General features: G+C 39.7%; 1 protein-coding gene across 11 annotated transcripts in view; it reads right to left on the bottom strand.

Moving 5' to 3' along the window:
* Positions 1-156: 156 nt before the first annotated feature.
* The window catches only part of POC5 (POC5 centriolar protein), a 39,670-nt gene continuing 12,828 nt past the window's right edge, over positions 157-26,998 (bottom strand). For all 11 annotated transcript variants that reach the window (XM_080678533.1, XM_080678541.1, XM_080678540.1 and 8 more), the window contains 7 exons: positions 26,094-26,270; positions 23,549-23,653; positions 21,345-21,524; positions 20,028-20,181; positions 12,326-12,558; positions 5,071-5,247; positions 157-2,107 (listed from right to left, as the gene is read on the bottom strand). In XM_080678533.1, coding sequence (XP_080534659.1) covers positions 1,964-2,107; positions 5,071-5,247; positions 12,326-12,558; positions 20,028-20,181; positions 21,345-21,524; positions 23,549-23,653; positions 26,094-26,270 — 1,170 coding nt within the window. In that variant the 3' untranslated portion in view covers positions 157-1,963. The remainder of the gene's footprint in view (positions 2,108-5,070; positions 5,248-12,325; positions 12,559-20,027; positions 20,182-21,344; positions 21,525-23,548; positions 23,654-26,093; positions 26,271-26,998) is intronic.

Genomic DNA, 26,998 nt, shown 5'->3' with positions numbered 1-26,998 from the left:
CCACGTTTTAACAAAGGTATTCAGTGAAAAGTCTTGTCTCCATCTGTTCTTCAGCCTGGCCAGTTTCTACTGACCTTGCTGCTCCTCTTCCTGCCCACCCCCCCAAATCTGGGTAACCTCTTTATAGAAAAAGAAATGTGAATACATACTCTTATTGTATAAAGTGTTTTAATTGTTGAATTTACGTTAACTTATGCTAACACTAATTACTTGATGCTTTATACCATATAGCTTCCAGAACTTAAAGTTTAAAAAGATTTATAATATTCTTAATTACAGTATTCATAATATTGACTTCAGTTTGCCCACATGGTTATGGCTTCACACTGAAAACTGCTCCTAATTGTAACTGAGGTTCTTCAAAAAGCGGAGCCTGAAGCCCGTTTACGTGCCACTGCTTCTTTCAGGAGTGCAAACTCAAGGGAGCAGGAGTGAAGGAAAAGGGGCGATATGGTGACGGAGGGAGAGCCTAGACCAGGGTGAATTACTAAATTGGCCACCACTTGGTACCAAGCACAACTTATTTGACCTCGAGGGTACTCTTTTCCAAGAGATGAGAGATGGGACAGCTATGCATAGCGGAAGGAAGACTTGATCTGTTTACCACAATGGGTGTTAATTCAGGGCTGCATGAGTGAACTGCAAATGGAGCCTGCCTGTTTCTCATGACTGGACTGGGAGGGGAGGAAGCCCTGGGGGAAGGGAGCAGGGAAGGAGATTGCCCTCTGTACAGGCAGCAGATGAGGTGCTGTTGGTTTGTTTGCTGAAATCCATGAGCTGTTTGCCATAGTAGCTGGGCCAGAACCCAGAACAAGTTTGGCATAAGAAGGGTCTAATACTCTTTAAGACATGGCCAGATACTTCTAATAATTCAGAAAAGCCTTGGTTTGCCCCGTTAGAAAATGGGATATCTGATGTCCTGTTAACAATGTAAGGACATAAGAAAAACTCTCCTGTAACACAATTAGAGCATAGAACTAGGTCATGTTCAAAATGGAAGAGGCTTCAGATTATTAAATCTATCCACTCCTGTTAACAATATGGAAATTGAGGCCCTAGACAGATTCTTCAGAATCTACTCATTTTTTATGCAACCCATAAGTACTTTAACCCAGGCAGCCAGCAATAAAACCGTAAAAAGCCTGGTTCTGTACTCCTTGGTCAGTTCTGCCCAGATGGTTTCTTCCTATTGGCCAGCACTGAAATGTCTCTACTCAGGTTTGGAAGATGTGCCCAGAGCTACACCACTCCAGGACACTGGCTGTTTAGTGAGAACAATATGAATTCAAAACTGAGGTTTCAAAAGAGACAAGGAAGAATATCAGAAATAGGATCATTCTAATAGAAAATTTTCTTTTGATGTTTCTGTAACTGTGTTTTTGTGCTGGTAAATTTTTTCCCTTTTAACATCAAAAATTATTCATAGGTGTTGCCATTTCCCCCTATCTTTAATTGCTGGACTACTAGAAAATGAAGACAAATATACTACAGTCACAAAAAACTGTGATAAAAATATCACTATTCTTGGTCTTTATCTTTTTCACTTAAAAATAAAAAATACCTTAGTTTCTATTAGTTTTAATAATTTTTAAAATAAACTTCTCTTAAAGTTTACTTAGTAACCTTGGAAATGATTCAGCTTTGTGGAATAATGTAGAGAAAAGAGGATTTATATACTTTGATGGTATAATCAGCCACAGGCTGAGCCTATTAAAAAATATAGTCCAGTTTTTTAATTTAAAAAAGTTTTACTTAATTGCTTAAATTAAAAAAATAACATTAAAATAATCCTACATATTATTTTACAAAGGATGGTGTGGCTTGAAAAGTCTCTTATAATTTTGAAAAGGTGAACATGATGTATCCATGATGTTCTAAAAATATGGAAAAATTTGAAACTAAAGACTTCTAATTCTTGGTAAAACCAGAGCACTTAGAAGATCTTAATATGAACATATTCATTTTAGTCAACCACTTTGATGGAGTGAACGTTTGTGAGAGACTGGGTGTGAGTTGATCTGGTTCCGAGAGATCTGGAAGCTGAGGTAGTACTTTCAGGATGAATAGTCCGGGGGTATTTTGCTGCAGCAGCTTGAGGAATGGTTTGCTGAAAAGATAAAAAATCTATTTTAATAATCCTATAAAATTACACATATTAAATATCATTTTATCATTTATAATTTAACCCAACATTCGTTAAGTGTCAAGGAATGAATTAAAGTAGTGGTTACGACGAGTTGTGGTCCTTTTCCATGAGGAACCCACAGCCAATTAGACTGATGTGCTCAATACCCAGAATTTATGTGAGAGGAGCACAGAGAGAGCCATGGGAGCATTCATTTCTCAAAGAGGACTCAACTGGATGCAATCTTATAATGCTTATAGAGGCGAAGTGAAGAAAGGGACTTTGTGGTGTCTGAAAGAAGGGTCCTACCCCCCAAGCCCTCCACTGTGAATATGTGGAGTCCAATCCTGGGAACATGTAAGGAATCCAGTCTGGTCCTTGCTTCAAACCAGCATAAAGCAGGTCTGTCATATTTCACCTGGTTCACCTGGGAACTGACTAAACCTTTTTTGGTGATACATGAGGAGGACTTCTCAGAGGCCTGGTGCTCCCTTCATATGGACCACAACTTCCTAAATAAAGAAATAAGTAGAGACTGAGGACACATGTTGGGGGAGGACATGTACACTGCCTCCAAGCTCAGAGGAACACCTTAGACATGAGCACTGATGCATTGAAGTCAGGACACATCTGCCTTCATCTATACATGCAACATGTTCAAGTCTGTATTATGTACATAAATACACATTACATGTATACATCTGTGTAATATGTACACGTATACTGGTAAGGCTTTCCTGTATTATACCCATACAGCTTCTCAGTAGGCCACAGTGGGATTTGTTATGCAGATGAGTTCTCAGTTCATGTCACTGACTAGCACATGGAGGTTCTGATTAGGGTCTTCCACTTAGAAAAGCCATTTCTAAAATACTTGAAGTAAAATTACATATATTTGATCAAAACATTCACTATGCATTTCAAAAGCTTTATGATACAGATATGCAGGTCTTCATTTTAGATTCTGCTTTAAGAATAAGAGCTCCTCTTTAAGAAAATGGAAAAATAACCTTAAATATTTTTATAAATGTTTCTTTGTACATAAATTAACTGGGTAATCACAACAAATGGGAGATATTCTTGCCACTACTATGAAATTTTAGTTGCTAACCACCTAATCTGACCCTATCGAAAGAGGTGTTTTTCTTTGGGGAGGATTGGCAAGAGGAACTGTAGAAATAGATTCATGTTACCACGGGTATCATGATCTACAAAATCCAGTAGAGAATGAAGTAGCACCAAGAGCAAGCAATTAACCAGCAGATGGGGCTAAAGTGTCAGAGATCTGATTACTGGTTTATTAGTAATAACTTTCTGGTAGTTCTGGATCTTGATTCTTGGGAAAAACGTAAAATTGTAGAGAGGTTGACCATCATGTCTGTCACATATCCAAATCAGGTAATAATGGGAGAAGTTTGTGGCTTTCTAATTCATGGCCAATTATTGGAGAAGTACTGCAGGTGCAAAGGGCAGTTTGTGAGATAAACCTCAAAAACAGGTTAAAAGTCTTTAGTTCCTTATTTTTCTGTAAAATATGAATTTCTATTATTAATCTAAAAACAAAGGCTATCTAAATTAAAAATAAACATGTGTAGTCTCTTTAAAGCCTTCATCTTTTTTAAAAAAATTATTTTGTGTTTTTTATTGTTATTTTTCTCCATTGATTTTTTAGAGTGGAAGGGAAGGGGAGAGACAGAGAGAAACAATGATGTGAGAGAGACACATTGATTGGTTGCCTCCTGTACATGCCCCAACCAGGGCCGGGGATTGAACCTGCAACCAGGTAAGTGCCCTTGGCTGGGAATCGAACCTGAGACTCTTTGGGCCTCGTGCCAATGCTCTAACCACTGAGATCACTGACCAAGGTGAGAGAATTCTCTTTGAAAATCCATCCTGTTTCTCTTTGGGAATATGTTCTTGTTACTTTTAAAAATTAAATTTTGAGATAATTCTTGAGTAGAAGAAATAATGCAGAGGTATTCCTGTATCCTTTTTAAAAAAATATATATTTTTACTGATTTCAGAGAGAGGAAGGGAGAGGGAGAGATTGAAACATCAATGATGAGAGAATCATTGATTGGCTCCTCCTGCATGCTCCCTACTGGGGATCAAGCCTGCAACCCAGGCATGTGCCCTTGACTGGAATCGAACCCGGGACCTTTCAGTCCACAGGCCAAGGCTCTATCTATTGAGCCAAACCAGATAGGGCTCCTGAATCCTTTTCTAGCAATTTTTATTTGCTTTTGGTTTTACAGTTTACAAAGTGCCTTTCTACAACATTATCTCATTTAATCCTGAATTCTGACAATAAACCGTAAGAGCTAAGTACTCTTTGACTCCCATTTTACACAACAGAAAAAGGAGGCTCAACTATTTTCCTTGTTTTATATATGATCAAAAAGGCAATAAGTAGCATAATTGGGGTACTAACTTGTTTTTTTTTTGCTTAAATTCCACAGAGGCACCAACTTTTTTCCAAACTAGAAATATGATGACAATTGTATTGAAGAAGGGGAAGAAGAATTTAAAATAAGGAGCAAAAATTAAAAATTATAAATGTAGGGAAGTATTTCTTGTAATAAAAACCTGCTACATGAACAGCTAGTTATTAATAAGCTAACAGTTTTTGCCTCTTTTTTAAATGAATGAGAAATCATTTATATATTTTATCCTTCTAGCCACTGACACAACTGCATTGCTGTTTGTATTTGATAATTTTTACACTGTTGAGAAGAAAGAATGTTTCTGAAATTAATTTCTTAAAAGAGGAAAGGCAGATTCAGACAGGTGTGTAATTATAAGCATAGAAAGACAAAATAGTAAAAGGCAGAATAAGCACTAGTCATCATGAATGTTGATCTTCTCTTCAGCATGTCATTTAAGTATTTATTGGTCTATAAATTTCAGGACATAGTTTTTGACAAAAGGTCAAAATGTGGACTCACCACTGTGACTGGATGATGTTTTTCCACAACAACTGAACTCATGGGAGGAGAAACTCCCATTATAGCTAAACTGCTACTAATTCTGTTTTTTGAAGCAAAATCAGATTTCCCCGTGATTCGAGCAGTAATTGTTTTTCCAGCTTTCTGTTGTGCAGATGTCACAACTCTGGGTACATACTAAAAAAGTAAAGAAATATTTAGTTGGTAGAAAATCCCTGGCAAAATTTATAGCACTTTTGGTTCTATAACTTATGAAGAAAATACATAGGCACTTAAAATAATTGTATATTCAATCAACTTTAACATGAAAAAAAATAAAAACTTAAAACAGTGAGACAAAAATCACAACATAAAACTGAGCATCGCAGAGCATCCCTTTAACTTTGGTATGCCAACTATTTTATAGTACTTCACCAACTTTTAAAAAAACTGTTTTTTAGAAATACTTATAAAGTTATAGGAAATTATAAAGACAATGTAGAGAGAGCCTGTGCATTCTGCACCCAGTTTCTAGAAATTATTACATTTTACATAATTATGGGATAATTATGAGATCAAAACCAGGAGGTTGATATTGGTAAAATGCCTGGGTATAGATCTATATCACTTTACTAGTGACCCGGCGCCCGGATTCATGCACATTGAAAGGAAATTAATTAGAAGAAATATTTTAATACCACTATTCGCCCTTTCTCTATAATAAAAGTGTCAACCAAATTCACGACCGACAATCACAAATTGAAACGTGTGTGATTGACGTCAGCGAGAGCTTTATATGTCCTGTGTCTGCATGAGTCAACTTAGCCTTTTATATATATATGAACTTGCTTAATTAGACCTGCTTTCTGATTTAGCTAAACTTTTTCCAGCCCAGTGAAGTACCCCAGCTTCTCTTTCAGGTAATTGTCAGCAACAAAGCAGAAAATATCAACAAGAAGCAGATTATTATTGTAGATCACACAGGGAGAACAAAGGATAAAATATTTAACTGTAGCAGTGTTTGACTATATTCTGCACAGTGAGAAAACCTGAAGTCATTTTCAAGTCCACCATTTCTTACTTCTTTTCAGTTGGGTCAAGTTTCTAAACTTTCTAAATCTCCATTTTTCGGCTAATGAAAAGAAAATAGGGTTCTACCGAGCCTCCTATTTACCTACTCCAGGACTTCTGTGAGGATCAAATGAGATGATGCATGGGAAAATGCTTAATAAGCATTTGGTTAAACTGTAAAATGTTTGTATCTGGATATAAAGCAAGTTGGGTTCCTGGGCTGAAGAAACTCTAAGGAGGCTAGTTGCTAGGGAGAGGAAGCCAGGCGTTGCTACATGATGTCATTACCCTGCGCCCAAAGCAGCCGTTTTCGGGCTGGGTTGGGCTGTGGCCGCATTTTGTGCCATGGGGTCTTGGCAGCACTGGCTGTGATTTGGTGGGGTGTCGCTCCAGTGGGGTGGTGGGGCCTGTGTCCCTTGTGAGGAAGCCGAGTGTTGGTTTGTCAGCACCAGGTCCGCAATGCTGTTTATTTTTAAATGGCCAGTGTACATCGTGGCAGCTCCTGCATTGAGTGTCTGCCCCGTGGTTGTCAGTGTGCATCACAGCTGCCGGTTGGACAGATGGACACTTAAGCTTTTATATCTATAGATTACATGTGTCGATTTGGCAATGAAGACACACAACTATTCCATCACCATAAAGATGCCCCTGATGCTACCCTTTAGTCATATCCATCCCCCTTATCCCATTACTCCTAACCCCTGGCAACCATTCATCTGTTTTATGAACTCTTTTGATTCTTATGCATAATTAATATTATTATTACAAATACTTTTGTGTTCTGCCTTTTTTTCTTATTGCTTTGTTAGTATACTTTTTTCCCATGAATAGAGAATTGCTACAATTTTGAGAGATTTTAATATACATAGCAAATTTTTGTGGAAATGGACTCCTTTTCTTTTGAGAGTTATTTCTACAGAATATATTGCAAAAAAATGCAATGACCAGATCATAAAGTAATGGTAGCTTTTGTAGATTTTGTTGCTTACTGCTGGACAAAACTCCATAAAAATTATATTTATATCAAGGGTAATACATATGTGTACTCATTTTTCCCCACTGTCAACTAATTACATTAGCTGGGCAAAAACAAAAGGAATAAGAGAAAGAGAACTGACATAATCTACTTTTGTTACTGTGTCCTCAGGCAAGTTACTCTCTCTAAGCCTCAAGTTCCTTATTTATAAAATGGGAAAGCAGCACCAACTGCCTAATGATACCCTTTCATTTTCATTCAGACAAAGAGAACTAGTAGACACACTTTACTAAATTGCTTAAAAATCCAACTAAAATCCCTCAATTATTCTAAATGGAGTTAGAAAAAGTAAAGTGCCATCTATTGTCCAACCTCATGAACTGCAATATATTTGCTTGTATAATTTGCCTAATATGTTTTTTGAAAAATGTTTCCAACCATGAAATGCTGACATTTTTTTTAACACTAGAGGCCCAGTGCACAAAATTCATGCTTGGGAGGGGTGTGTGTGTGTGTGTGTGTCCCTCAGCCTGGCCTGCACCCTCTTGCAATCCGGGACCCCTTGGGGGATGTCTGAGTGCCGGTTTAGGCCCGACCCCGCAGATTCCAGGATCGGGCCTAAACCAGCAGTCGGACATCCCTCTAGCAATTCGGGAATGCTGGCTCCTAACCACTCACTTGCCTGCCTACCTGATCGCCCCTAACCCCTCTGCCTGCCTACCTGATTGCCCCTAACCACTCTGCCTGACTGCCTGATCGCCCCTAACCCCTTTGCCTGCCTACCTGATTGCCCCTAACCACTCGCCTGCCTGTCTGATCGCCCCTAACAGCTTGCCTGCCTGCCCAATCGAATTTTACAAGATATTATTTCACTAGAATGGTAATACTCCTTTCTCCAGTTATTTGTTTTCCCAAATCTGTACAGTTTACTTTCTGCACACACCTCCCTTTAGCTATTGGAAGTACTAAGTAAGACTGGAAAAAGTTTTGAATGTTCACAGGAAGCTTCTGTGATTAAAGTGGAGAGAAAGATAACCAGGCCTGTAAACAAGTCTTCTTTTCCTGTTCCTGACAATGATGGTTTCACATTACGTAAGTTATCTAATATACAGGGTGGGGCCTAAGTAGGTTTACAGTGTGGAGTATGTGAAAACAGAGTTTATTCTTATATTATTATTTACTAATGATTGTATTATTTTCCATACGAACAACTTTGTTATTATGGTTCTTTTTAAAAACAAGAAAGACATATTGAGGTAAATCTGACTATTGTACTTATATAAGGAAGGACAAAACTTGTATTACACTTAGATTGGTTTACTTGTGATTCTCCTCTCACCCTAGCCCTAAAGGCTGTCCTTCCGTGAATAAAATTGAATGTGTATCTGTTTCGGAAAAGGAGGATGTAGTTTGAGGAATGGAGAAGAGCTGTCTATGAAATACTGTCTTTTCAAGTTTCAGAGTCTTAAAATTATCTCAGGTGATCCAATTGTTTTCAAAAATCAGTAACTAAAAGGGTGGTAAGTACACTTATTCATTCAGTTCTTCCTGTACATTTTCAGATTTATATATAAATGCAGATTATAAATGGTATAGTCATATTTTAAGAAGGGAATTTAAAAAAATCTAGTTCTTGTGTGCATTATCTAAATATGCAACATGAATGAGAAACCAGAAATTTAAATAAACACTGTATTTAAATGAAATCATCTGTATAGAATCATATTTCAAACAAGAGAAAATATGATAAATGGCAGATCTCAAATTACTTTCCCCTAAAGTTAATAGTTCCTAAGAGGTAGAAGTTAAGTCAGCTGGAATACTGAAGATGACCAATTGTCTGGTTGACTCTGTGCAATGGCATCTTCTGATGGCCTGCAAGGGGGACTGTCATACCTAAAACCTATTCTGCCATCATCTTTCCTCTCAGGTAAGTGGTTAGGGTGGGGAAGAGAAGGGAGACAAGCAAATCAAAACCATCGAGACCTTTACAGAACTACACACGCCTTTGTGCCAAGCTAGAGGATGGAAGGGTAGAGTGTAAAAAAAAAAGGAAAAAAGCCCTACAGAGGTGAGTCTGATAAGCCTGACTTGTATCCCTATACCTTTCTCTCTTGAGAGACACTGAAAAATACAGGTTTAAAACCAGGAGGCGGAGGAGTCAGAACCATGATGTGCTCTAACCCTTAGCACATTAATAGCATGATCAATTTCCCTTCCGGCCAATTCTCACACAATTACAGCATCCCCAGACAATGCTCTTCCCCTCTAAGCACTTGTCTAATGGTGCCTCTAGGAAAAACTGTTCCTATCTTCATTCTAATTATGAATTAAACATTAAAATCTAATCAAGAGAGAAACCAAGATGGCAGCATAGGTAAGCACCTAAACTGCTGCCTCGCACAACAATTTCAAAACTACAACTAAAAGACAGAACGGACACCATCCAGAACCACAGGAAAGCTGGCTGAGTGAAAATTCTACAACTAGAAGGAAAGAGAAAAGCTCACAGAGAATTGGAGGTACGGCAAAGGGTCTTTGTGCGCGCAGAGAGGAAGGGTGGCTGAGAGCCTGGCTGACTTTCTCTGGTGGAAGGGGGAAGGAAGCCCCCGACTGCACCGAACCCCAGTTCTGACTGCACTGAACCCCAGTCCCAGGCGAAACCCCGTGGACCCAGGCTCATACAGGGGGAGCCTGGACTGTCAGGTAGAGAGAAAGGCACCCGGAGACTCGGAGACCTGGGGGAGACCCGGGGGAGCCCCGGCAGGCAGGGTTCTGGAGGCGCGCGTGCCAGTGTGCACAAAGACTGCGGAGGTTGCCACAGGTTTTCCCTAGCAGAAGGGAGTCCGAAGCTCCTGACTGCACTGAACCCCAATTTTGACTGCACTGAACCCAGTTCCAGGCGAGCCCCTGGGGACCCGCGCTCTTACGGGGGGGAATCTGGACTCTCGGGCAGAGACTCGGGAGCCGGGGAAGGCAGAGGTCTGCAGGCGCGCGCATGCCAGTGCGCACAAAGGCTGCGGAGGTTGCCACAGGCTTTCCCTAGTGGAAGGGAGTCAGAAGCTCCTGACTGCACTGAGCCCCAGTTCTGACTGCACTGAACCCCAGTTCCAGGCGAGCCCCTGGGGACCCACGCTCTTGTGGGGGGAATCTGGACTCTTGGGCAGGGACTCGGGAGCCGGGGAAGGCAGAGGTCTGCAGGCGCGCACGCGCTCAAGGGCAAGGCTGACTGGAAGCCAAGACTGTCTGCTCCGCCCTGAGACTCCACCCCATCCAAGCTGAGCACAGAGGCTATTGCAATTTGGCAAATCTAATCCTATAAGGCTGTCTCCAGCACCGAACCTCTCCCAGCGTAGACACAGCTGATCCTTACAGCCAAGTGGCCTGCAGGTCAATTCCTCCCAGTGATACCAACAACTATCAAGACTTAACTACAACAAGGCTGTACACACAGTCCACAAAGGAGTGCACCAAGAGTGTCCACCTCAGGTTAACTGGGGAGGCCGACCCACTGGGCCATATAGGAAACCTAGCACACAAATTTACCCTACCAACTCAGGGAAGCAGTGAAAATGCGGCGTCAAAGAATCAGATCACAAACTAAAGAAATGGAGGAAAACAAACGACTGGATATAGAATTCAAAACCACAGTTATAAGGCTTTTCAAGAATATCCTAGAAAAGGCCGATAAATATAACGAGACCCTCGAAGATATGAAAAAGGACCAACTAGAAATTAAACATACACTGACTGAAATAAAAAATATTATACAGAGACCCAACAACAGACTAGAGGAACACAAGAATCAAGTCAAAGAATTGAAATACAAAGAAGCAAAAAACACTCAACCGAAAAAGCAAAAAGCAAAAAAAAAATCCCAAAAGTTGAAGATAATGTAAGAAGACTCTGGGACAACTTCAAGCGTACCAACATCAGAATTATGGGGGTGCCAGAAGAAGAGAGAGCAAGATACTGAAAACCTATTTGAAGAAATAATGACTGAAAACTTCCCCCACCTGGTGAAAGAAATAGACTTACAAGTCCAGGAAGCGCACAGAACCCCAAACAAAAGGAATTCAAAGAGGACCACGCCAAGACACATCATAATTAAAATGCCAAGAGCAAAAGACAAAGAGAGAATATTAAAAGCAGCAAGAGAAAAACAGTTAGTTACCTACAAGGGAGCATCCATACGACTGTCAGCTGATTTCTCAACAGAAACTATGCAGGCCATACGGGAGTGGCAAGAAATTTTCAAAGTGATGAATAGCAAGAACCTACAACCAAGATTACTCTACCCAGCAAAGCTATCATTCAGAATTGAAGGGCAGATAAAGAGCTTCACAGATAAGAAAAAGCTAAAGGAGTTCCTCACCACCAAACCAGTATTATATGAAATGCTGAAAGGTATTCTTAAAGAAGAGGAAGAAGAAAAAAGTAAAGATCAAAATTATGAACAAATACATATCTATCAACAAGTGAACCTAAACATCAAGTGAATTAAAAACCTGAGGAACAGAATAATCTGGTGAATATAATAGAATCAGGGGCATAGAAAGGGAGTGGACTGATAATTCTCAGGGGTAAAGGGGTAAGGCGGGGTTCAGGAAGAGACTGGACAAAAATCATACACCCATGGATGAGGACAGTGAGGGGGAGGTAAGGGCAGAAGGTGGGGTGGGAACCGGGTGGAGGGGATCTATGGGGGGAAAAAGGAGAAACAATTGTAATAATCTGAATAAAGATTTATTTTAAAAAAATAAAACAGCAAAAAAAAAATATCTAATCAAATCAAGATGGAGTTACTACAGAGTAGTAGTGTTAATGATAATGTCTATCCAGGAAAAGGGAAGGCTGTAGTTGAACAGAAAATATATAAAAGAGTCATTAACCTACTAAGTCCTTGAATATACCCACGAGTTTTCTTCAAAATTAAAAACAAAAAAAACCCAAATCAACTCTAAACTCTAAAATCTATTTTTCCTGAATAGTTTTTGAAAAATGTAAAATGAAAAAGTTCTTTATTTTTGTTCAATTATCACTACTGTAGAACTTTCTATAGAACTTACAAATTAATGTTTTAGCTACTTTGTGTATTAAATATTTTCTGTGACTTGGCCTAAAACTCTAGAAGCTTTTTTATCCATGAGCAAAAGGTTCAGAATATCCAATATACCCACAAGTTGGGAACCCTTTCCTAACACTGGCACCTGCGTGCACTGCACTGACCGTTTCTTCTGACGCAGTGGGAGCTGTGGACCCCACACCAAGAGGAGCAGAAACAGAGGAGGCGGAAGCAGTCCCCGCAGAGGTGATGGTCGTGGCAGACGGAAAGGCAGCAGTGCTGGCCACTCCCATGGCTGCTGCTGCTGAGGATGGTGCTGGGGCAGCTGCTGAGGGTATCGGAGCCGAAGGATCCAGATGAGCAGGACCATACTCTTCCTTCCTACTATTTATGAAGTCTAGCCATAAAAATGACAAGTTAATTCCATTTACATTCTTCCAAGATTACTTTTATCTCCCAACAGTTTTAATACGTAATAGCTACAATTTGGTCTTAACAGAAATGTAGAAATTTGTCATGTATTGTATACATGTTCAGTTAATAGTTTGTCACTGTTAACTGATTAATGTCAGCATTAACCACTGAAGACTTCAGATCACTTCCTTCAACGTGTGAAAGCGAATGAATGATTTGCTGTTACTTAAAAGAAAAAAATAAATTCTGTATTCAGGTGGGACCTCACAACCATTTCAATAATGTTACACTGAGGATTTCTGTCCTTTTGTGTTAATTTATGCAACTATTCTGATAAATGTCCTGATATTTAGATCTTTAGAATAATTTTGTGATACAACATACAGTCTCATTTCCTTCCACTGCTCCTATCCTAACAAAAATAGTGTATTTTGATTTTTCAGCAAATAATAATAAATCAATAAGTTAATCTTGACACTGTAAAAGAAATGAGCTCTTGCAGGTAGATTATTTGAGTCATGAATTAAGAGCATATTTGCACACTTAACTGATTTTAGTGACACGCGTATAGTAACTTTCTGTTAAAACTGAACCTTAACCTTAGATCAAAGGAGTGAATAACCTCATTTTCTAGAGAAGCTAGGACTAAGGGTACTATTTTATTAATCCTCACCCAAGGATATTTTTCCATTGATTTCTTTTTCTTTTTCTTTTCTTTTTTTTAGGGAGTGGAAGAGAGAGGGAAAGACATAAACATCAATGTGAGAAAAACACACTGATTGGTTACCTCCTGCATGAGCCCCAACCAGGGCCCAGGCCGGGAGGAGCCAACAACGAAGGTATGTGTCTTTGACTGGAATCGAATGTGGGACCTTTTTATCTGCAGGCAACACTCTATTCACTGAGCCTAACTGGGTAGGGCAACTAAGGGTCCTATTTTAGATTTTTCCATCCCAATATTAGAATTTGGTTAAAATTTCTACTTAAAACCATATTTTTGTGATACCAAAGACAAGGGTGAGGGTTTTCAGAATATCTGAATGGAGTATGTAACCCTATCCTATCTAATAAAAGAGTAATATGCAAATTAACCATCACTCCACTACACCCACAAGCCACGACCACAAGCCATGCCCACCAGCCAATCAGGAGCATATATGCAAATAAACCCAAACAAGATGGCTACGGCCACAGAGAGCAGGAGGGAGGCTTGGGTTTCCCCGGCAATGGAGGAAGCCAAGCTTTCCGCCTGCCCTTGCTGGCTTAGGCCTCCACTCAAGGCTACAAAGTTTCAATGATAGAAGATACATAAACCCAAACAGAAATGGCGGCAGCCACGGAGCTGGAAAGAGCAGGAGGTTAGGGTTGCCCCTGGTGATGGAGGAAGCCAAGCTTTCCACACACCCTGGCCAGCCCAGGCCTCCGCTTAAGGCTACAAAGTTTTAATTATAAAAGATACATAAATTCCAACAGAAATGGCTACTGCCATGGAGCAAGCAGAAGGCTTGGCTCTGCTCCAGGCTACAAAGTTTCAATTATAGAAGATAAATAAACCTCAGATACCAGGGCCTCCACTTGGGTTGTCAGGGGGCGTGGCCGGCCTGCAAACCACCACAGGCTCCTCGCCCAGGCTGCCCGACACCCCAAGGGAACCTCCACCTTGATCCAAGACACCCTTCAGGGCAAATCAGCTGGCTCCCACCCGTGCACCAGGCCTCTATCCTATCTAATAAAAGAGTAACATGCAGATTGACCATCACTCCAACATACAAGATGGCTGCCTCCATGTGGTCAAAGATCCTGCCCCCATGTGGACACAAGATGGCCACCACAAGATGGCCAGCAGGGGAGGGCAGTTGGGAGGAACCAGGCCTGCAAGGGAGGGCAGTTGTGGGCAATCAGGCCAGCAGGGGAGGGCAGTTGGGAGGGACCAGGCCTGCAAGGGAGGGCAGTTGGGGGCGATCAAGCCTGCAGGGGAGGGCAGTTAGGGGTGATCAAGCTGGCAGAGGAGGGAAGTTAGGGGCGACCAGGCCTGCAGGGAAAGGCAGTTGAGAGGGACCCAGGCCTGCAGGGGAGAGCAGTTGGGGGGGACCAGGCCTGCAGGGGAGGGCAGTTAGGGGTGACCAGGCCTGCAGGGGAGGGCAGTTCAGGGGGACCCAGGCCTGCAGGGGAGAGCAGTTACGGGGGACAAGGCCTGCAGGGGAGGGCAGTTAGGGGTGACCAGGCCTGCAGGGGAGGGCAGTTAGGGATGACCAGGCCTGTAGGGGAGGGCAGTTGGGGGGGACCAGGACTGCAGGGGAGGGCATTTAGGGATGACCAGGGCTACAGGGGAGGGCAGCTAGGGAAAAACAGGCTGGCAGGGGAGCAGTTAGGCATCAATCAGGCTGGCAGGGGAGTGGTTAGGGGGTGATCAGGCTATCAGGCAGAAGTGGTTAGGGGCAATCAGGAAGGCAGGCAGGCGAGCAGTTGGGAGCCAGCAGTCCTGGATTGTGACAGGGATCCCAAACTGGTGAGGGTGCAGGCTGGGCTGAGGGACACACACCCCTGTGCACGAATTTCATTCACCGGGCCTCTAGTGTTTAAATAGTTTTCTATGTTGTCCTTTTTCCATCTAGAAATATGGGCTTTTGTGTAATCTCTTTTATTATACTTAATTTATATAAAAATATAAACTTTGATTAATGAAGTTTAATGAGGCCTATAATGCACGAGTCCTTTGAAATCATTTGATGAAAGAGGCTAATTCAATATATTTTGCTTTGAAATCAACACATACACACACTGAGTTTTAACATGCTTTTGATAGAAAGTGATTCTGACTATCTGTTTTTAGGTGGGTGGCAGACTTCATATCAGATGTGGGACCAGGACACAGGTCAGGTCTGGCCAAGGGACTCAGTGGAAGAGAGACAGATGACCCATTCTCCTTAACCTGGGGGGAGTATGCAGTTCCTGTTTGTAAGTTTTAATAATTGTTCTTGCTTTAACTGGGATAAATTTTTTCAATTATGAAGTATTTTTCTACTCTTCCTAAAATTGCTTTGAAAATTGGCAGGTATCATTTTAAAGGCTATTTTTATTGTCACACTTTGCCTTCTCTCTTTTTTAAAATATATATTTTTACTAGAGGCCCGATGCACAAAATTCATGCAAGGGGCTCAGCCTTTGCAGCAGCCCTGCCACCCCCTCCACCCACTGGTCATCCCGGAAAGTCATCTTAGAAGGTCATTCCAGAAGGTCGTTCCGCTGTCCATTCTAATTGGCATATTAACTCTTTATTATATAGGATTGATTTCAGAAAGGAAGAGGGAGATAGAAACATCAACAATGAAAGAAAATAATTGATTGGCTGCCTCCTGCATGCCCCCCACTGGGGATCCAGCCCACAACCTGGGCATGTGCCCTGCCCGACCGGGTATTGAACCGTGACCTCCTGGTGCATGGGTCGATGCTCAACCACTGAGCCACTCTGGCCAGGCACACTTTGCCTTCTTCATAGAAACTTCTAACTTACGATCTATAAGATTTAGGATATTGCACAACATGAGATACACTGCAGATGACAGCAGAAAATCAGGACAAATAAAAAAAATCAAATACTAGTTTTTTTCTAACAAGACAGATACATTAGGAACATTGCATTATTAAAAACTACATTATAGAAAGCAATTGTTTAAGGGAAGAAATGGGGCCAGATGTGATTTTTTTTCTTGTGAGACCTAATAGCTGTTATTGAAATGCCACAAAACCTAAATATCACAGAGCAAATCCAGCATTAGATCACAGTGAACTTTGCCTTTGGTAGCTTCCCCAGCCCTACTGCTTACTGTGTGTCTTATTATTCCTGTTATCTTTATCCCTCATTATGACAAACACTAGAGGCCCGGTGCACGAAATTCATGCATGGGGGGGGGGTCCCCTCAGCCCGGCCTGCACCCTCTCCAATCCGGGATCCCTCTTGCAATCCGGAACCACTGGCTCCTAACCACTCACCTGCCTGACTGCCTGATCCCCCTAACTGCTCTCCCCTCCTGGTCTGATCCCCCTGCCTGCTCTCCCCTCCTGACCTGATTCCCCTAACTGCCTATCTGCTCTCCCCTGCCAGCCTGATCCCCCTAACTACTCTCGTCTCTGGCCTGATCCCCCTAACTGCTCTCCCCTCCTGCCTATCTGCTCTCCCCTCCTGGTCTGATTGCCGTAACTGCCTATCTGCTCTCCCTTCCTCTCCGCACCCTTTGGACCCCTGGTGCAGGCATGCTGAGAGCTCTCGGCCATGGCCCCACCCCCGTCCTGATTGGTTGTTATGTGACGGCATCCTGGCCAATTTGCATATTCCTCTATTATTAGTATAGATAGCACAAGGCAACTAAAAAACTTAGCTGCAGAAGACGGTGGATGTGAAAGCAACAGGAGCAAAACAAATCATGTTGAGTAATTATCAGAATACATTTTCTTCAAATCCTGTTATGGATGTTTGCATGTAGGAGCTGTATTTGAATTTAAAATTTAAGATGGTCAATTTATAAAGGTGGCAAAACACCCTGTCCTAAGTCAATTCGTGTTCATAAGTATGTTATGAAAAATGGATTTCTTGTAATTAAATGCAAGAAGTTCTAATAATAATTTGTCACCTTACTTGTGGAACCTAATATCTCTTCTGAGTAGGCAATTAATCAATTTAATACATATAACTTGCTAATAATTTTAACTGAAAGCAGACTAGTCTATTATTGGAAGTGGTAAGTTTGTTTTCAGCATTGATAACTAAAAGGCCATTTATTAGCCGAAACCGGTTTGGCTCAGTGGATAGAGCGTCGGCCTGCGGACTGAAGGGTCCCGGGTTCGATTCCGGTCAAGGGCATGTACCTTGGTTGCAGGCACATCCTCAGTGGGAGGTGTGCAGGAGGCAGCTGATCGATGTTTCTCTCTCATTGATGTTTCTGGCTCTCTATCCCTCTCCCTTCCTCTCTGTGAAATATCAATAAAATATATTAAAAAAAAATAAAAATAAAAGGCCATTTATTAGAGAAGTCAAACACACTTTGGGGTATCAGCAAGATAAACTATTTAGCCTTGATAATCTATAATTCTATGTTTCTAACCTATATATGGGCCATACACCCCAACTGTTCCAGAGAGAAAACAATTTGCTTTAATTCACTGTCACCCACAACATGCACAGTTTATATAATAAAAGTTTGTTGATGTTTTAAAATGAAGCACAGAGAAGTTATTCACTGGAATGAAATCATGTAAATGACGTTACAAAATGAAACTGTCTCGTGTGTAAGTTAACCATGAGTCTTAGATAGGATTTACTATAAGGGACTATTGCAAAAATGTTCATGTTTTACATGAAACATGGGAGGCTGACTTGAGTGAATTAAGACTACAGTAATGTCCAACTGCTGTGGCTCAGTGGTTGAGTGTCAACCTATGAACCAGGAGGTCACGGTTTGATGCCAGGTCAGGGTATATGCCTGGGTTATGGGCTTGATCCCCAGTGAGGGGCGTGCAGAAGATAATTAACTGATCAATGATTTTTCTCTCATCATTGATGTTTCTATCTCTTTTCTCCCTCTCCCTTCCTCTCTGAAATAATAAAAATACATATTTTTAAAAAGCCACTGTAAAAGAAAAAATACTTTAGCATGTAAGTTGATAGTCATGCTATACTTACTATAGTCTTTTTTTTAAAGTGTTTTCAAGTGTATTTCACAAGAATTTCTCTATTAAGCTAAATAAGGTAAAGAAGATTTATATTATCTTGTTTGTTCAGAGAAGAAAACCAAAACCCAATAAGGAATTAGGCCTCATTGCAAATTGGTGGCAAAGGACTCTTGTCATGTGCTCTTCCAAGCCATCTTCATGAAACTGACACAAACAACTCAGATCCGAGCCAATACATGGACTTTTCTTGAAATAATTTTTTAATTTTTTATTTCTATTGACAGACCTATATTTACAACTTTTGAAAATTAGTTTTAATTGTGGTTTCTCTTAAACTGGAAAACAAGAAATTTTTAAAAATGAGAAACCATGACTAGATAAGAAATATTTAATAAACAAAATAGTCCAAGGAAATTGGCTACTTAGTTTTGCACTTAAAGGCATTATACATTCAAAGCATTGTTGTAACTCTGAGCCTATGTACTTAAGAGTCGACAGTTTACTTGCTCAGATCTACGATACCATAAGTAACCCTGAGTAAGTGAATTTTCATGATGGATTTAAAACTAGATATGACACTATGAAGTTAAAAATACAGTGCCTGGCCCCAGCTGGTTTGGCTCAGTGGATAGAGCATCCTCCTGCAGGCTGAAGGGTCCCAGTTTCAATTTCGGTCAATGGCACATGCCTGGGTTGTGGGCTTGATCCCCAGTAGGGGGTGTGCAGGAGGCAGCCAATCAATGTTTCTCTCTCATCATTGATGTTTCTCTCCCTCTCCCTTCCTCTCTTAAATTAGTAAATATATATATATATATATATACACACACACACACACACACAAATAAAAGAGAAACATGTAAGCCACACCCACCAGCCAATCAAGAGTGAGTATGCAAATTAACCCAACCAAGATGGCAGCCAGCCATGGAGCTGGAGCAAGCAGGAGGCTTGGGTTGCCCAGCAATGGAGGAAGCCAAGCTTCCCACCCGCTCTGGCTGGCCCTGGCCTCCGCTCAAGGCTACAAAGTTTCAATTATAGAAGATAAATAAATCCCAACAAAAATGGCAGCGGCCACGGAGCTGGAGCTGAGCAGGAGGCTTGCATTGCCCCTGGCAATGGAGGAAGCCAAGCTTCCCCCCGCCCTGGCAGGCCCTGGCCTCCGCTCAAGGCTACAAAGTTTTAATTATAGAAGATAAATAAATCCTAGATACTTGCTTCCAGTCGGCCCTGGCCTCTGCTCAAGGAGGCGCTGAAAAAAAAAAAAAAAAAGAAAAAGAAAAAAAGGAGGGGCTGGGAGCTTGGGTCGCTGGGTGGTGATCAGGCCAGGATGGGACGGCAGGGGCTGTTGGGGGTAAGCAGGCCAGCAGGGGGGGCAGTTGGGGGCGAGCAGGCCGGCAGGCAGAGTGATTAAGGGCAATCAGGCAGGCAGGCAGGCAGGCGAGCAGCTGGAGCCAGCAGTCCTGGATTGTGAGAGGGATGTCCGACTGCCGGTTTAGGGCTGATCCCTGTAAACCGGCAGTAGAATATCCTTCAAGGGGTCCCAGATTGGAGAGGGTGCAGACTGAGCTGAGGAACACCCCCCACCCCCCGTGCACGAATTTCGTGCACCAGGCCACTAGTGTGTGTGTGTGTGTGTGTGTGTGTGTGTGTGTGTGTGTGTGTGTATAGTGTGCCTGGATGAGACATATCTATTGCAGAAAATTAGTACTGTAGATCACACTAATCACTGAAATCTCAAATTCTTTTTGAAAGTAGGCAGAGACTCTTAAGTAAAACACTAACCTGTATCATTTCTGTTTTGAAACATTGTCATGGCTTCAAGATTTAATGCACACACACCCCTCATGAAAGCTTTCTTCATGGAATCTTCAAAGTGCTCTTTTTCATGTTGCATTCTTTGGATCTCAGCTTTTGCATTTTCCAAAGCTCCAGATAACTAAAATAAGGCAAATTTTTTTAAAAAGGGTTATAATACAAGGAAGGATATTATTTATTGCTAAAAAGTAGACTTACACCGTGAAGTATTTTTAGGTGAAATACAGGTACTAAAAACACTTTGTCACATGCCTCTTCTGCTATGTGTCTCACTTATTTTAAACGGTGCATCTTACTTTTAGTGTCTTTCAACAAACCATTTCCATTTCTAACCATAAATTCAAGGTTCAAACAAGGGGAATTGTATACCAGTCCCACTGAAGGTTGCTGATGTGTTTTAATTATACAAAAAGATACATCATTTCTTACCATAAATCTTTTATGTAGAATATAGAATATTAAACAAAATACATTAAGAGCCACAGACAGCCCTCACCCCTTTAGAAAAAAAATTAACTAAGTGCCTGCAATATTAACATTTTTAAAAACTAAATGATACTATAGAATTTAAAGTGCAAAGTGATATTAGTTGCAACACGTTTTCCCACAGACCAAATCTAAAGGGACTCCATTTTTTGCATGTCATTTTCAATTGCAGAAAATTGTCTGTATTATGATACTGATTTTTAACATTAAGAACTTTGTACTATAATGATGAAATATTTTTTCCTTTTAGTATTTTATTTCAAGAGGTCTACTGCATTCTTCAATATAGTTTTTATTTCATTTTGAGTCTCAAATGTTTTCCTGTGGAAACAATGTTAATTTTATTATTAGAAGTCAATGGGAAAATAATTCCAATTTGTATCCAACTTTATATGAATAAAGTTTATTTAAATTAACAAGAGGATAAACATTTTTGGTTTTGGTCTCTATTTTTGGCTAAATAAAAGCCAAAAGAAGTATAAGAAAGCATGCTTTCTTAGAGACATAAGGATCTATGAGTGATTTAAATTGTCAAGACACTTGTACACACGAGAGTTCCAACATGAGTTTGGAGGCCAGAGTTAAAACTTTTAAAGAATAAATAAGTCTGTAAATCTGACTCATTATTGTTCTTTCCCAAATAGTCACATAGTCTCATTTGAAGATACACTGCATTAAATGGAATTAGAAATGGGTCACTCTGCCTAACTATAGTAAAGTAACAGTGAGTGATACTACCCATCTTGTTTATTTCTATTAAAAGAAAGTAAAAATAAATAAAAAAAATAGAAGTTTTACCACAGCAACTTTGTTTTCATAATCATTGGAAATTTGGACACAAACTTCTTCGGCTCTTGCTTGACAAGCTCGCTCCACCACGTCCTTCCACTTCTTTTGCACCGTGGAATGCCAGCCTATCCACACTTTCTTCAGTAAAGTTCTCTGGAAGTACTGGTCAGCGAGTTTCCCTTCATAAGCCTAAATGAAAGTATTATAACCTTAAAACACAGTGCACTGGTAAATATACTGGCAGTAATAAAAAGAAACATAACACAGTGGTGAGCAGTGTACATACATTATCATTTAATCCTGTGTAATTCTTATCTGCATAGAGAACAGGGTTATAGAGGTTAAGTAACCTGCCCAAGGAGACAGGGAAAAGCCATTCTTGCCTCATTCCAGAGCCTAAGCTCTTTCTTATCCATTACACATCGTTGTTTTATGTAACTAATCATGTTAGGGGAAAAACAACAACAAAAAACAAATGAAAGAAAATGAGTAATTTGCCACTTGCCATCTTAGTTCTGAAGCTGCATGACCTTTTAGCAGAAACCAGGACTAGGACAACAGAGTGGTTGGAAGACAAAAAGGTAACTGTAGCTTCAAATGGCACTGTTTTCCCTTTGGCTTGGTGGACACCACCATAAGCAAGATTAATTTAATTTACATACTTTACATCATATATAGTGCCAAACTGATTCAAACAGTAACATATGCTATTCTTTTTATCAACGAATTTAAATTCTTTTGAAGAAGTAGTTCCAATTTTCAATCTTCTTAAATTTGAAAAGCTATTCAAAAAGTGATGGCAGCCTCAACTATTTCAGCTAACCTAAAAACAATATATTCTCATTATGTCACTTGATAAATAACTTTCAAAATATGGTCTAAATACTCATTTTAAATAGCTCTTTTCAGTCTGATCAATGTAGATTTATCTATTGGGATTAATTTAAAAAAATGAAAGCATTAGGAAGAATCCTATTCCCTAATAGTGGAATATTAAATATTGATGTTATTAATACTAAATATTAATGTTTAAAAAATATTAACATTTAATATTAATTTATTGGGACTAATGGACAGAGATCACTCGATGGCTCACATGAATATTACATTAAAACTATATATATATGTGTGTATATACAGTACACACACACACGTGTGTATATATAGTATACACACACACACACACACACACACACACACACACACACATATCTCCACCTCCTACACTCCTGAGTCTTTATACTCTGTCTTCTTGTAGGATATATACATATTCATACTTTTCCACTTCTGATACAATAAGTTATTATTCTCTCTCAGTTTGCCTGTACTGATATATTGAGTTAGCTCTTATTAATTAAAATGAACAATGTTCAAATTTAAATTATGTACAAACTGAGGATAATTTTTAAAAGCTATACAGACATGGCTTTAATTCTCACTCTAATGCAAGTCCACACAACAAACATTTATACAATTTTATAATGTACTAGTAGGAATCTGTGCGCCAGTAGCTCTCTGCAGGGCCTGGCTGCTCCACGCCCGCTGCCCAGAGGCCCATCCGTGCCCCAGCCTGGCCAGAGGCCCATCTGTGGCCGGGCGCAGAATGCTTGCCTTGTTGCTGAGGCGACGAAGCAAGCATTCCGCCAGGCCGCTCACGCTGCCTGTTCTCAGCGGCTGCCCCCTCGGGACTGGGGGACTCCGGCGGGGCTGAGAGGACTGGGTGCCGCCACCTTGTGGCTATGGGCACCGCCATCTTTGTGATGGAGTGGTTAATTTGCATATTACCCTTTTATTAGATAACTGTAGTGTTGCCTCTTTTTGAGGAGAATGTATTCAGGCATTTTAGAAGGAGAAACAAAATGGGAAGCATATGATATGTTAAAGACTGTAAATTCTTTCTCCACATAATCATATTTGAGTCAAATTTGTTAAAGGGGTTCCATTACCAAGGCATTTGTAATTTAGGTACAATCCCTACTAACCTATTGTGACAAAGGAAATGATATATCAATAGATCTATAAAATATGAGGTATTTTTCCCCAAACTATACCAAAATCAAATTCCTTGAAAACAGAGCAACATTAAATTCATTTTGACTTATTAGATAATAAATCCTTCTTTGACTTTAACAAGAGTTCTAAAATGTGATCCTAAACAATTCTGAATTCAGAAGTCTAATATTTGCCAGTCATCTTTTTGTTTTTATACTTACATCCTGTCTGGATTTGACATGGCCAATTCGCCAGTGGAAGAATGTTCTCATCAACTCTATCCTTTCCTTTTGCTTGCCTATAGCATGAGACAAGCTGGAAATCACCTGTGGACAGCAATTAGGCCAATTATTGTGATGTTACAATAACAGCTACTAGTAAAGTGATTTTTCTCATATATCCAAAAGTGCTAGAGAATATCAATGGCTCACTACTATATTCATCCAGTTAAACTTCATTATTATCTTTAAAAAGACCAAAAAACTTCTCCACATGAATACACTATATGAAGGGGAACGAAAGAGGAAAGAAATTTCATTATGTGTAAATCTTGGTAATCACCAAAATAAATTTATGTACATGAAAATTAATACAGGGTGGGACACAAGTAGGTTTACAGTTATTCCTGTGGAAAATAACACAATAATTAAAAATTAATACAAGAATAAACTGTGTTTCACATAAACCTACTTGTGCCCTACCCTATATGGTATTGACATTTAATTCAAGAAAAACAAGCATACATTGAAAGTTTTGCTACATATACAAAAAGTATTTACTGACTAGGATTGAGGGCAGAGGCCAGATTTTATATATCTTTCTAGTTCCTAAATACCTTTAGTACCTTGGATTATAAGTTTCTCAATAACCGTTTTATTAAAAAAATATTTTTATTGATTTCAGAGAGAAAGAGAGAGAGAGAGAGAGAAACATCAGTGATGAGAGAGAATCATTGATCAGCTGACTTCTACATGCCCCCTGCTGGGGATTGAGCCAACAACCCCAAGTATGGAACCGTGACCTCCTGGTTCATATGTCAACTCTCAACCACTGAGTCACGCTGAGACATGCTGGCTGGCTGGGCTCAATAACTGTTTAATAATTTTTTTCTAAATTCAACAAACTCATAAAAGAAAATAGTCATAATCTGATGTGCTTCTTCAGTGTTATTATTCTTGTTCTTTTATTTATTTATTATTATATTTTAAAATGTTTTTATTGATTTCAGAGAGAGGAAGGGAAAGGGAGAGAGGGATAGAAAGATCATTGATGAGAATCATTGACTAGTTGCATCCTGCAGGACTCCTACTAGGGATCGAGTTAACAACCCGGGCATGTGCCCTGATTAGGAATTGAACCATAACCTCCCCATGGGTCCATGCTCAACCACTGAGTCACAATGGCTGGGCTTATTCTTGTTCTTTAAAAAAAAATTATGGAGGCTTTTAAATCCTAAGACAATACTCTCTCTCTTATAAAGTACCAAGTAGCTGAAACGTCTATCTAAAAATGGCCACAAAAAGAGATTTTGTAAATTGGGCACATTTACTGAGAGATATTTATTCTGGTTTCTTTAAATAATTTTTAAAAGTGGAAAAGGGCACACATTCTAAGATATTAATATTCTCTTTCTGAAATTGTATGGTGGTGGCTATCCACTTTCTTTGTTTTAAAAAATTGGACATATATGTACAACTCTTGCTTATGTGTGATACTTTAAAATTAAAAGCCTTAAGATGGAGTTTTGAGGATAATAGAGAAAATGACTAATATTAATATCTATTTAAAAAAGTAAACTATGAAAAATGTTCTATTTTATATCATACCTTGCAATACCAAAAGAAATGTATATATTTTTAAAAAACACTGGACTCTTTATCCAGTTAATTAAAACAGTGAGGGCTGCATCTACAGACCAGCAGTTGAGGTGTTTGCTGAGTCCCTTCTCTCTGAAAGCCACCATCCTTCTGTGGGCAGCTACAGATTTGTTGCCCACCTGCTTTGTTCAAGGTGTTGTCTGCAGGCACAAAATTAGCACACACCTGAACCTTACTTTCAAATTCTTAACAGGCTAACAGAAAGTGAAATAAAAGGTGCTGTTTATCAATAAAAAAAACAGACTTCTTCAGCAAATAAAGACTTATCACAGATATAATGTGAGAAACTTAAAATAACCCCTAAAAAGACGGCTTAAAAACTGGATAATGCTGGTTCCCTAAAGTGCTCTTAAGGGCAGTTAGGAAGGAAAAGTTAGTATGTACATTTAGCATGTACTCTTAAAACTCCAAGCACATAGAAATTGATCTCAAAGATAAAATGGCATGACCATGGCATGTTTAATAGGAAGATAAATTGTATATCTATGCACCTATTTTTCTACCAATTTCTGAAGTGATCTTCCCTTTGTATCTTGCATGACCAAAAAAAAACCCACTTCTTGGCCTCTGAGGGAGGAAGGGAGAAAGGAGAGAGGGAGAAGGAAAAGGAAAGAGGCAGAGAGGGAGAAAGGAAGAGAGATGGAAAGTGCGGGTGAGGGAGAGAGAGATGTGAGAGAGATACATCTGTTGGTTGCCTTCTGCACCTGCCCCGGCTGGGGATCAAACCCGAAACCTGGGTAGGTACCCTGACTGGGAATCAAACTGATGACCTTCTGGTGCACCCGACTATGCTCCAACCGAGCCACACCAACTAGGGCACTTCCTGACATTTATTATCTAGCAAGACATTTACTGAATCTCAGTTAAAAAGAAATATAAAAAAGAACACCTCATCTTTTCTCCCAATGGAGATTTCATAGGCTTTTTGCAGCTCCTTCAAGCTGTTGATCTGGTTGCATAGTTGTTTTAAATGTGCTGCATGTTTTTCTTTCTCTTTTTTCATTTCCATGCGGTGCCAGTCAATAAAATTTAGTCTCCATTTAGTTAGTTCAGATATGACGTTGGACTGAAAAATAAATATACTGATAACTAAGTAGTTTGTTCCTTAATAGTGCTTCTTAAAATTATACCGAAATTAAGAAACGCTTTTAAAAAATCAGAACAAGCAATCAACATGAAAGCTATTTTAAAAAAAATCACTAATGAAAACATTTACAAGTTCAACAGTTATAGCTCCTCTTAGTTCACATTCACCATACTGAAGATATGAATTTTTTTTATTTTAAGTTACTTTGTATTAATTCTTGTCATTTAAAAAAATTTCAGGTCTTATTCTTTGTTTATTCAAGAACTTAAATGTCCGTATTAAGTTGGGTCAGGGGAAAGGAAATGCAGGGCCATGCACTAGGCTGAGCCATAGTACTGGATGGTATTTAGACAGAGGTAGATAGTGGGAGCCATGGGAGTTGCTTTCTTCCCCCAAATAATTTATCACAATGGCTACCTTAACAAACTGCTAAGTCTGACCCCTTTTCACTCTACTGACTGGCTTAAATAAAAAAGACCAAATAATCATGTTATCAAAAATTAGATAATATGGTTAATTGAACCTAGAACCATTTTAGTGTTTGGTGGTACACCACTCCAGTTGACTTACACCATGAAAAGAAGTATGAAACCTGTTCCATGAGGGAAATGGTAGAAACTATACTAAGAGATTATATCTGGGATTTATAGTTCAAATAACAGAAATATAGATGCCATAGAACTCTCATGACCATAATTTCTCTATGC

This window comes from Plecotus auritus, assembly GCF_963455305.1.
Source record: "Plecotus auritus genome assembly, chromosome: 7".
Lineage (NCBI taxonomy): Eukaryota > Metazoa > Chordata > Mammalia > Chiroptera > Vespertilionidae > Plecotus > Plecotus auritus.
The sequence above is the reverse complement of the archived record's forward strand: the minus strand, read 5'-3'. Positions and strand labels throughout refer to the sequence as shown.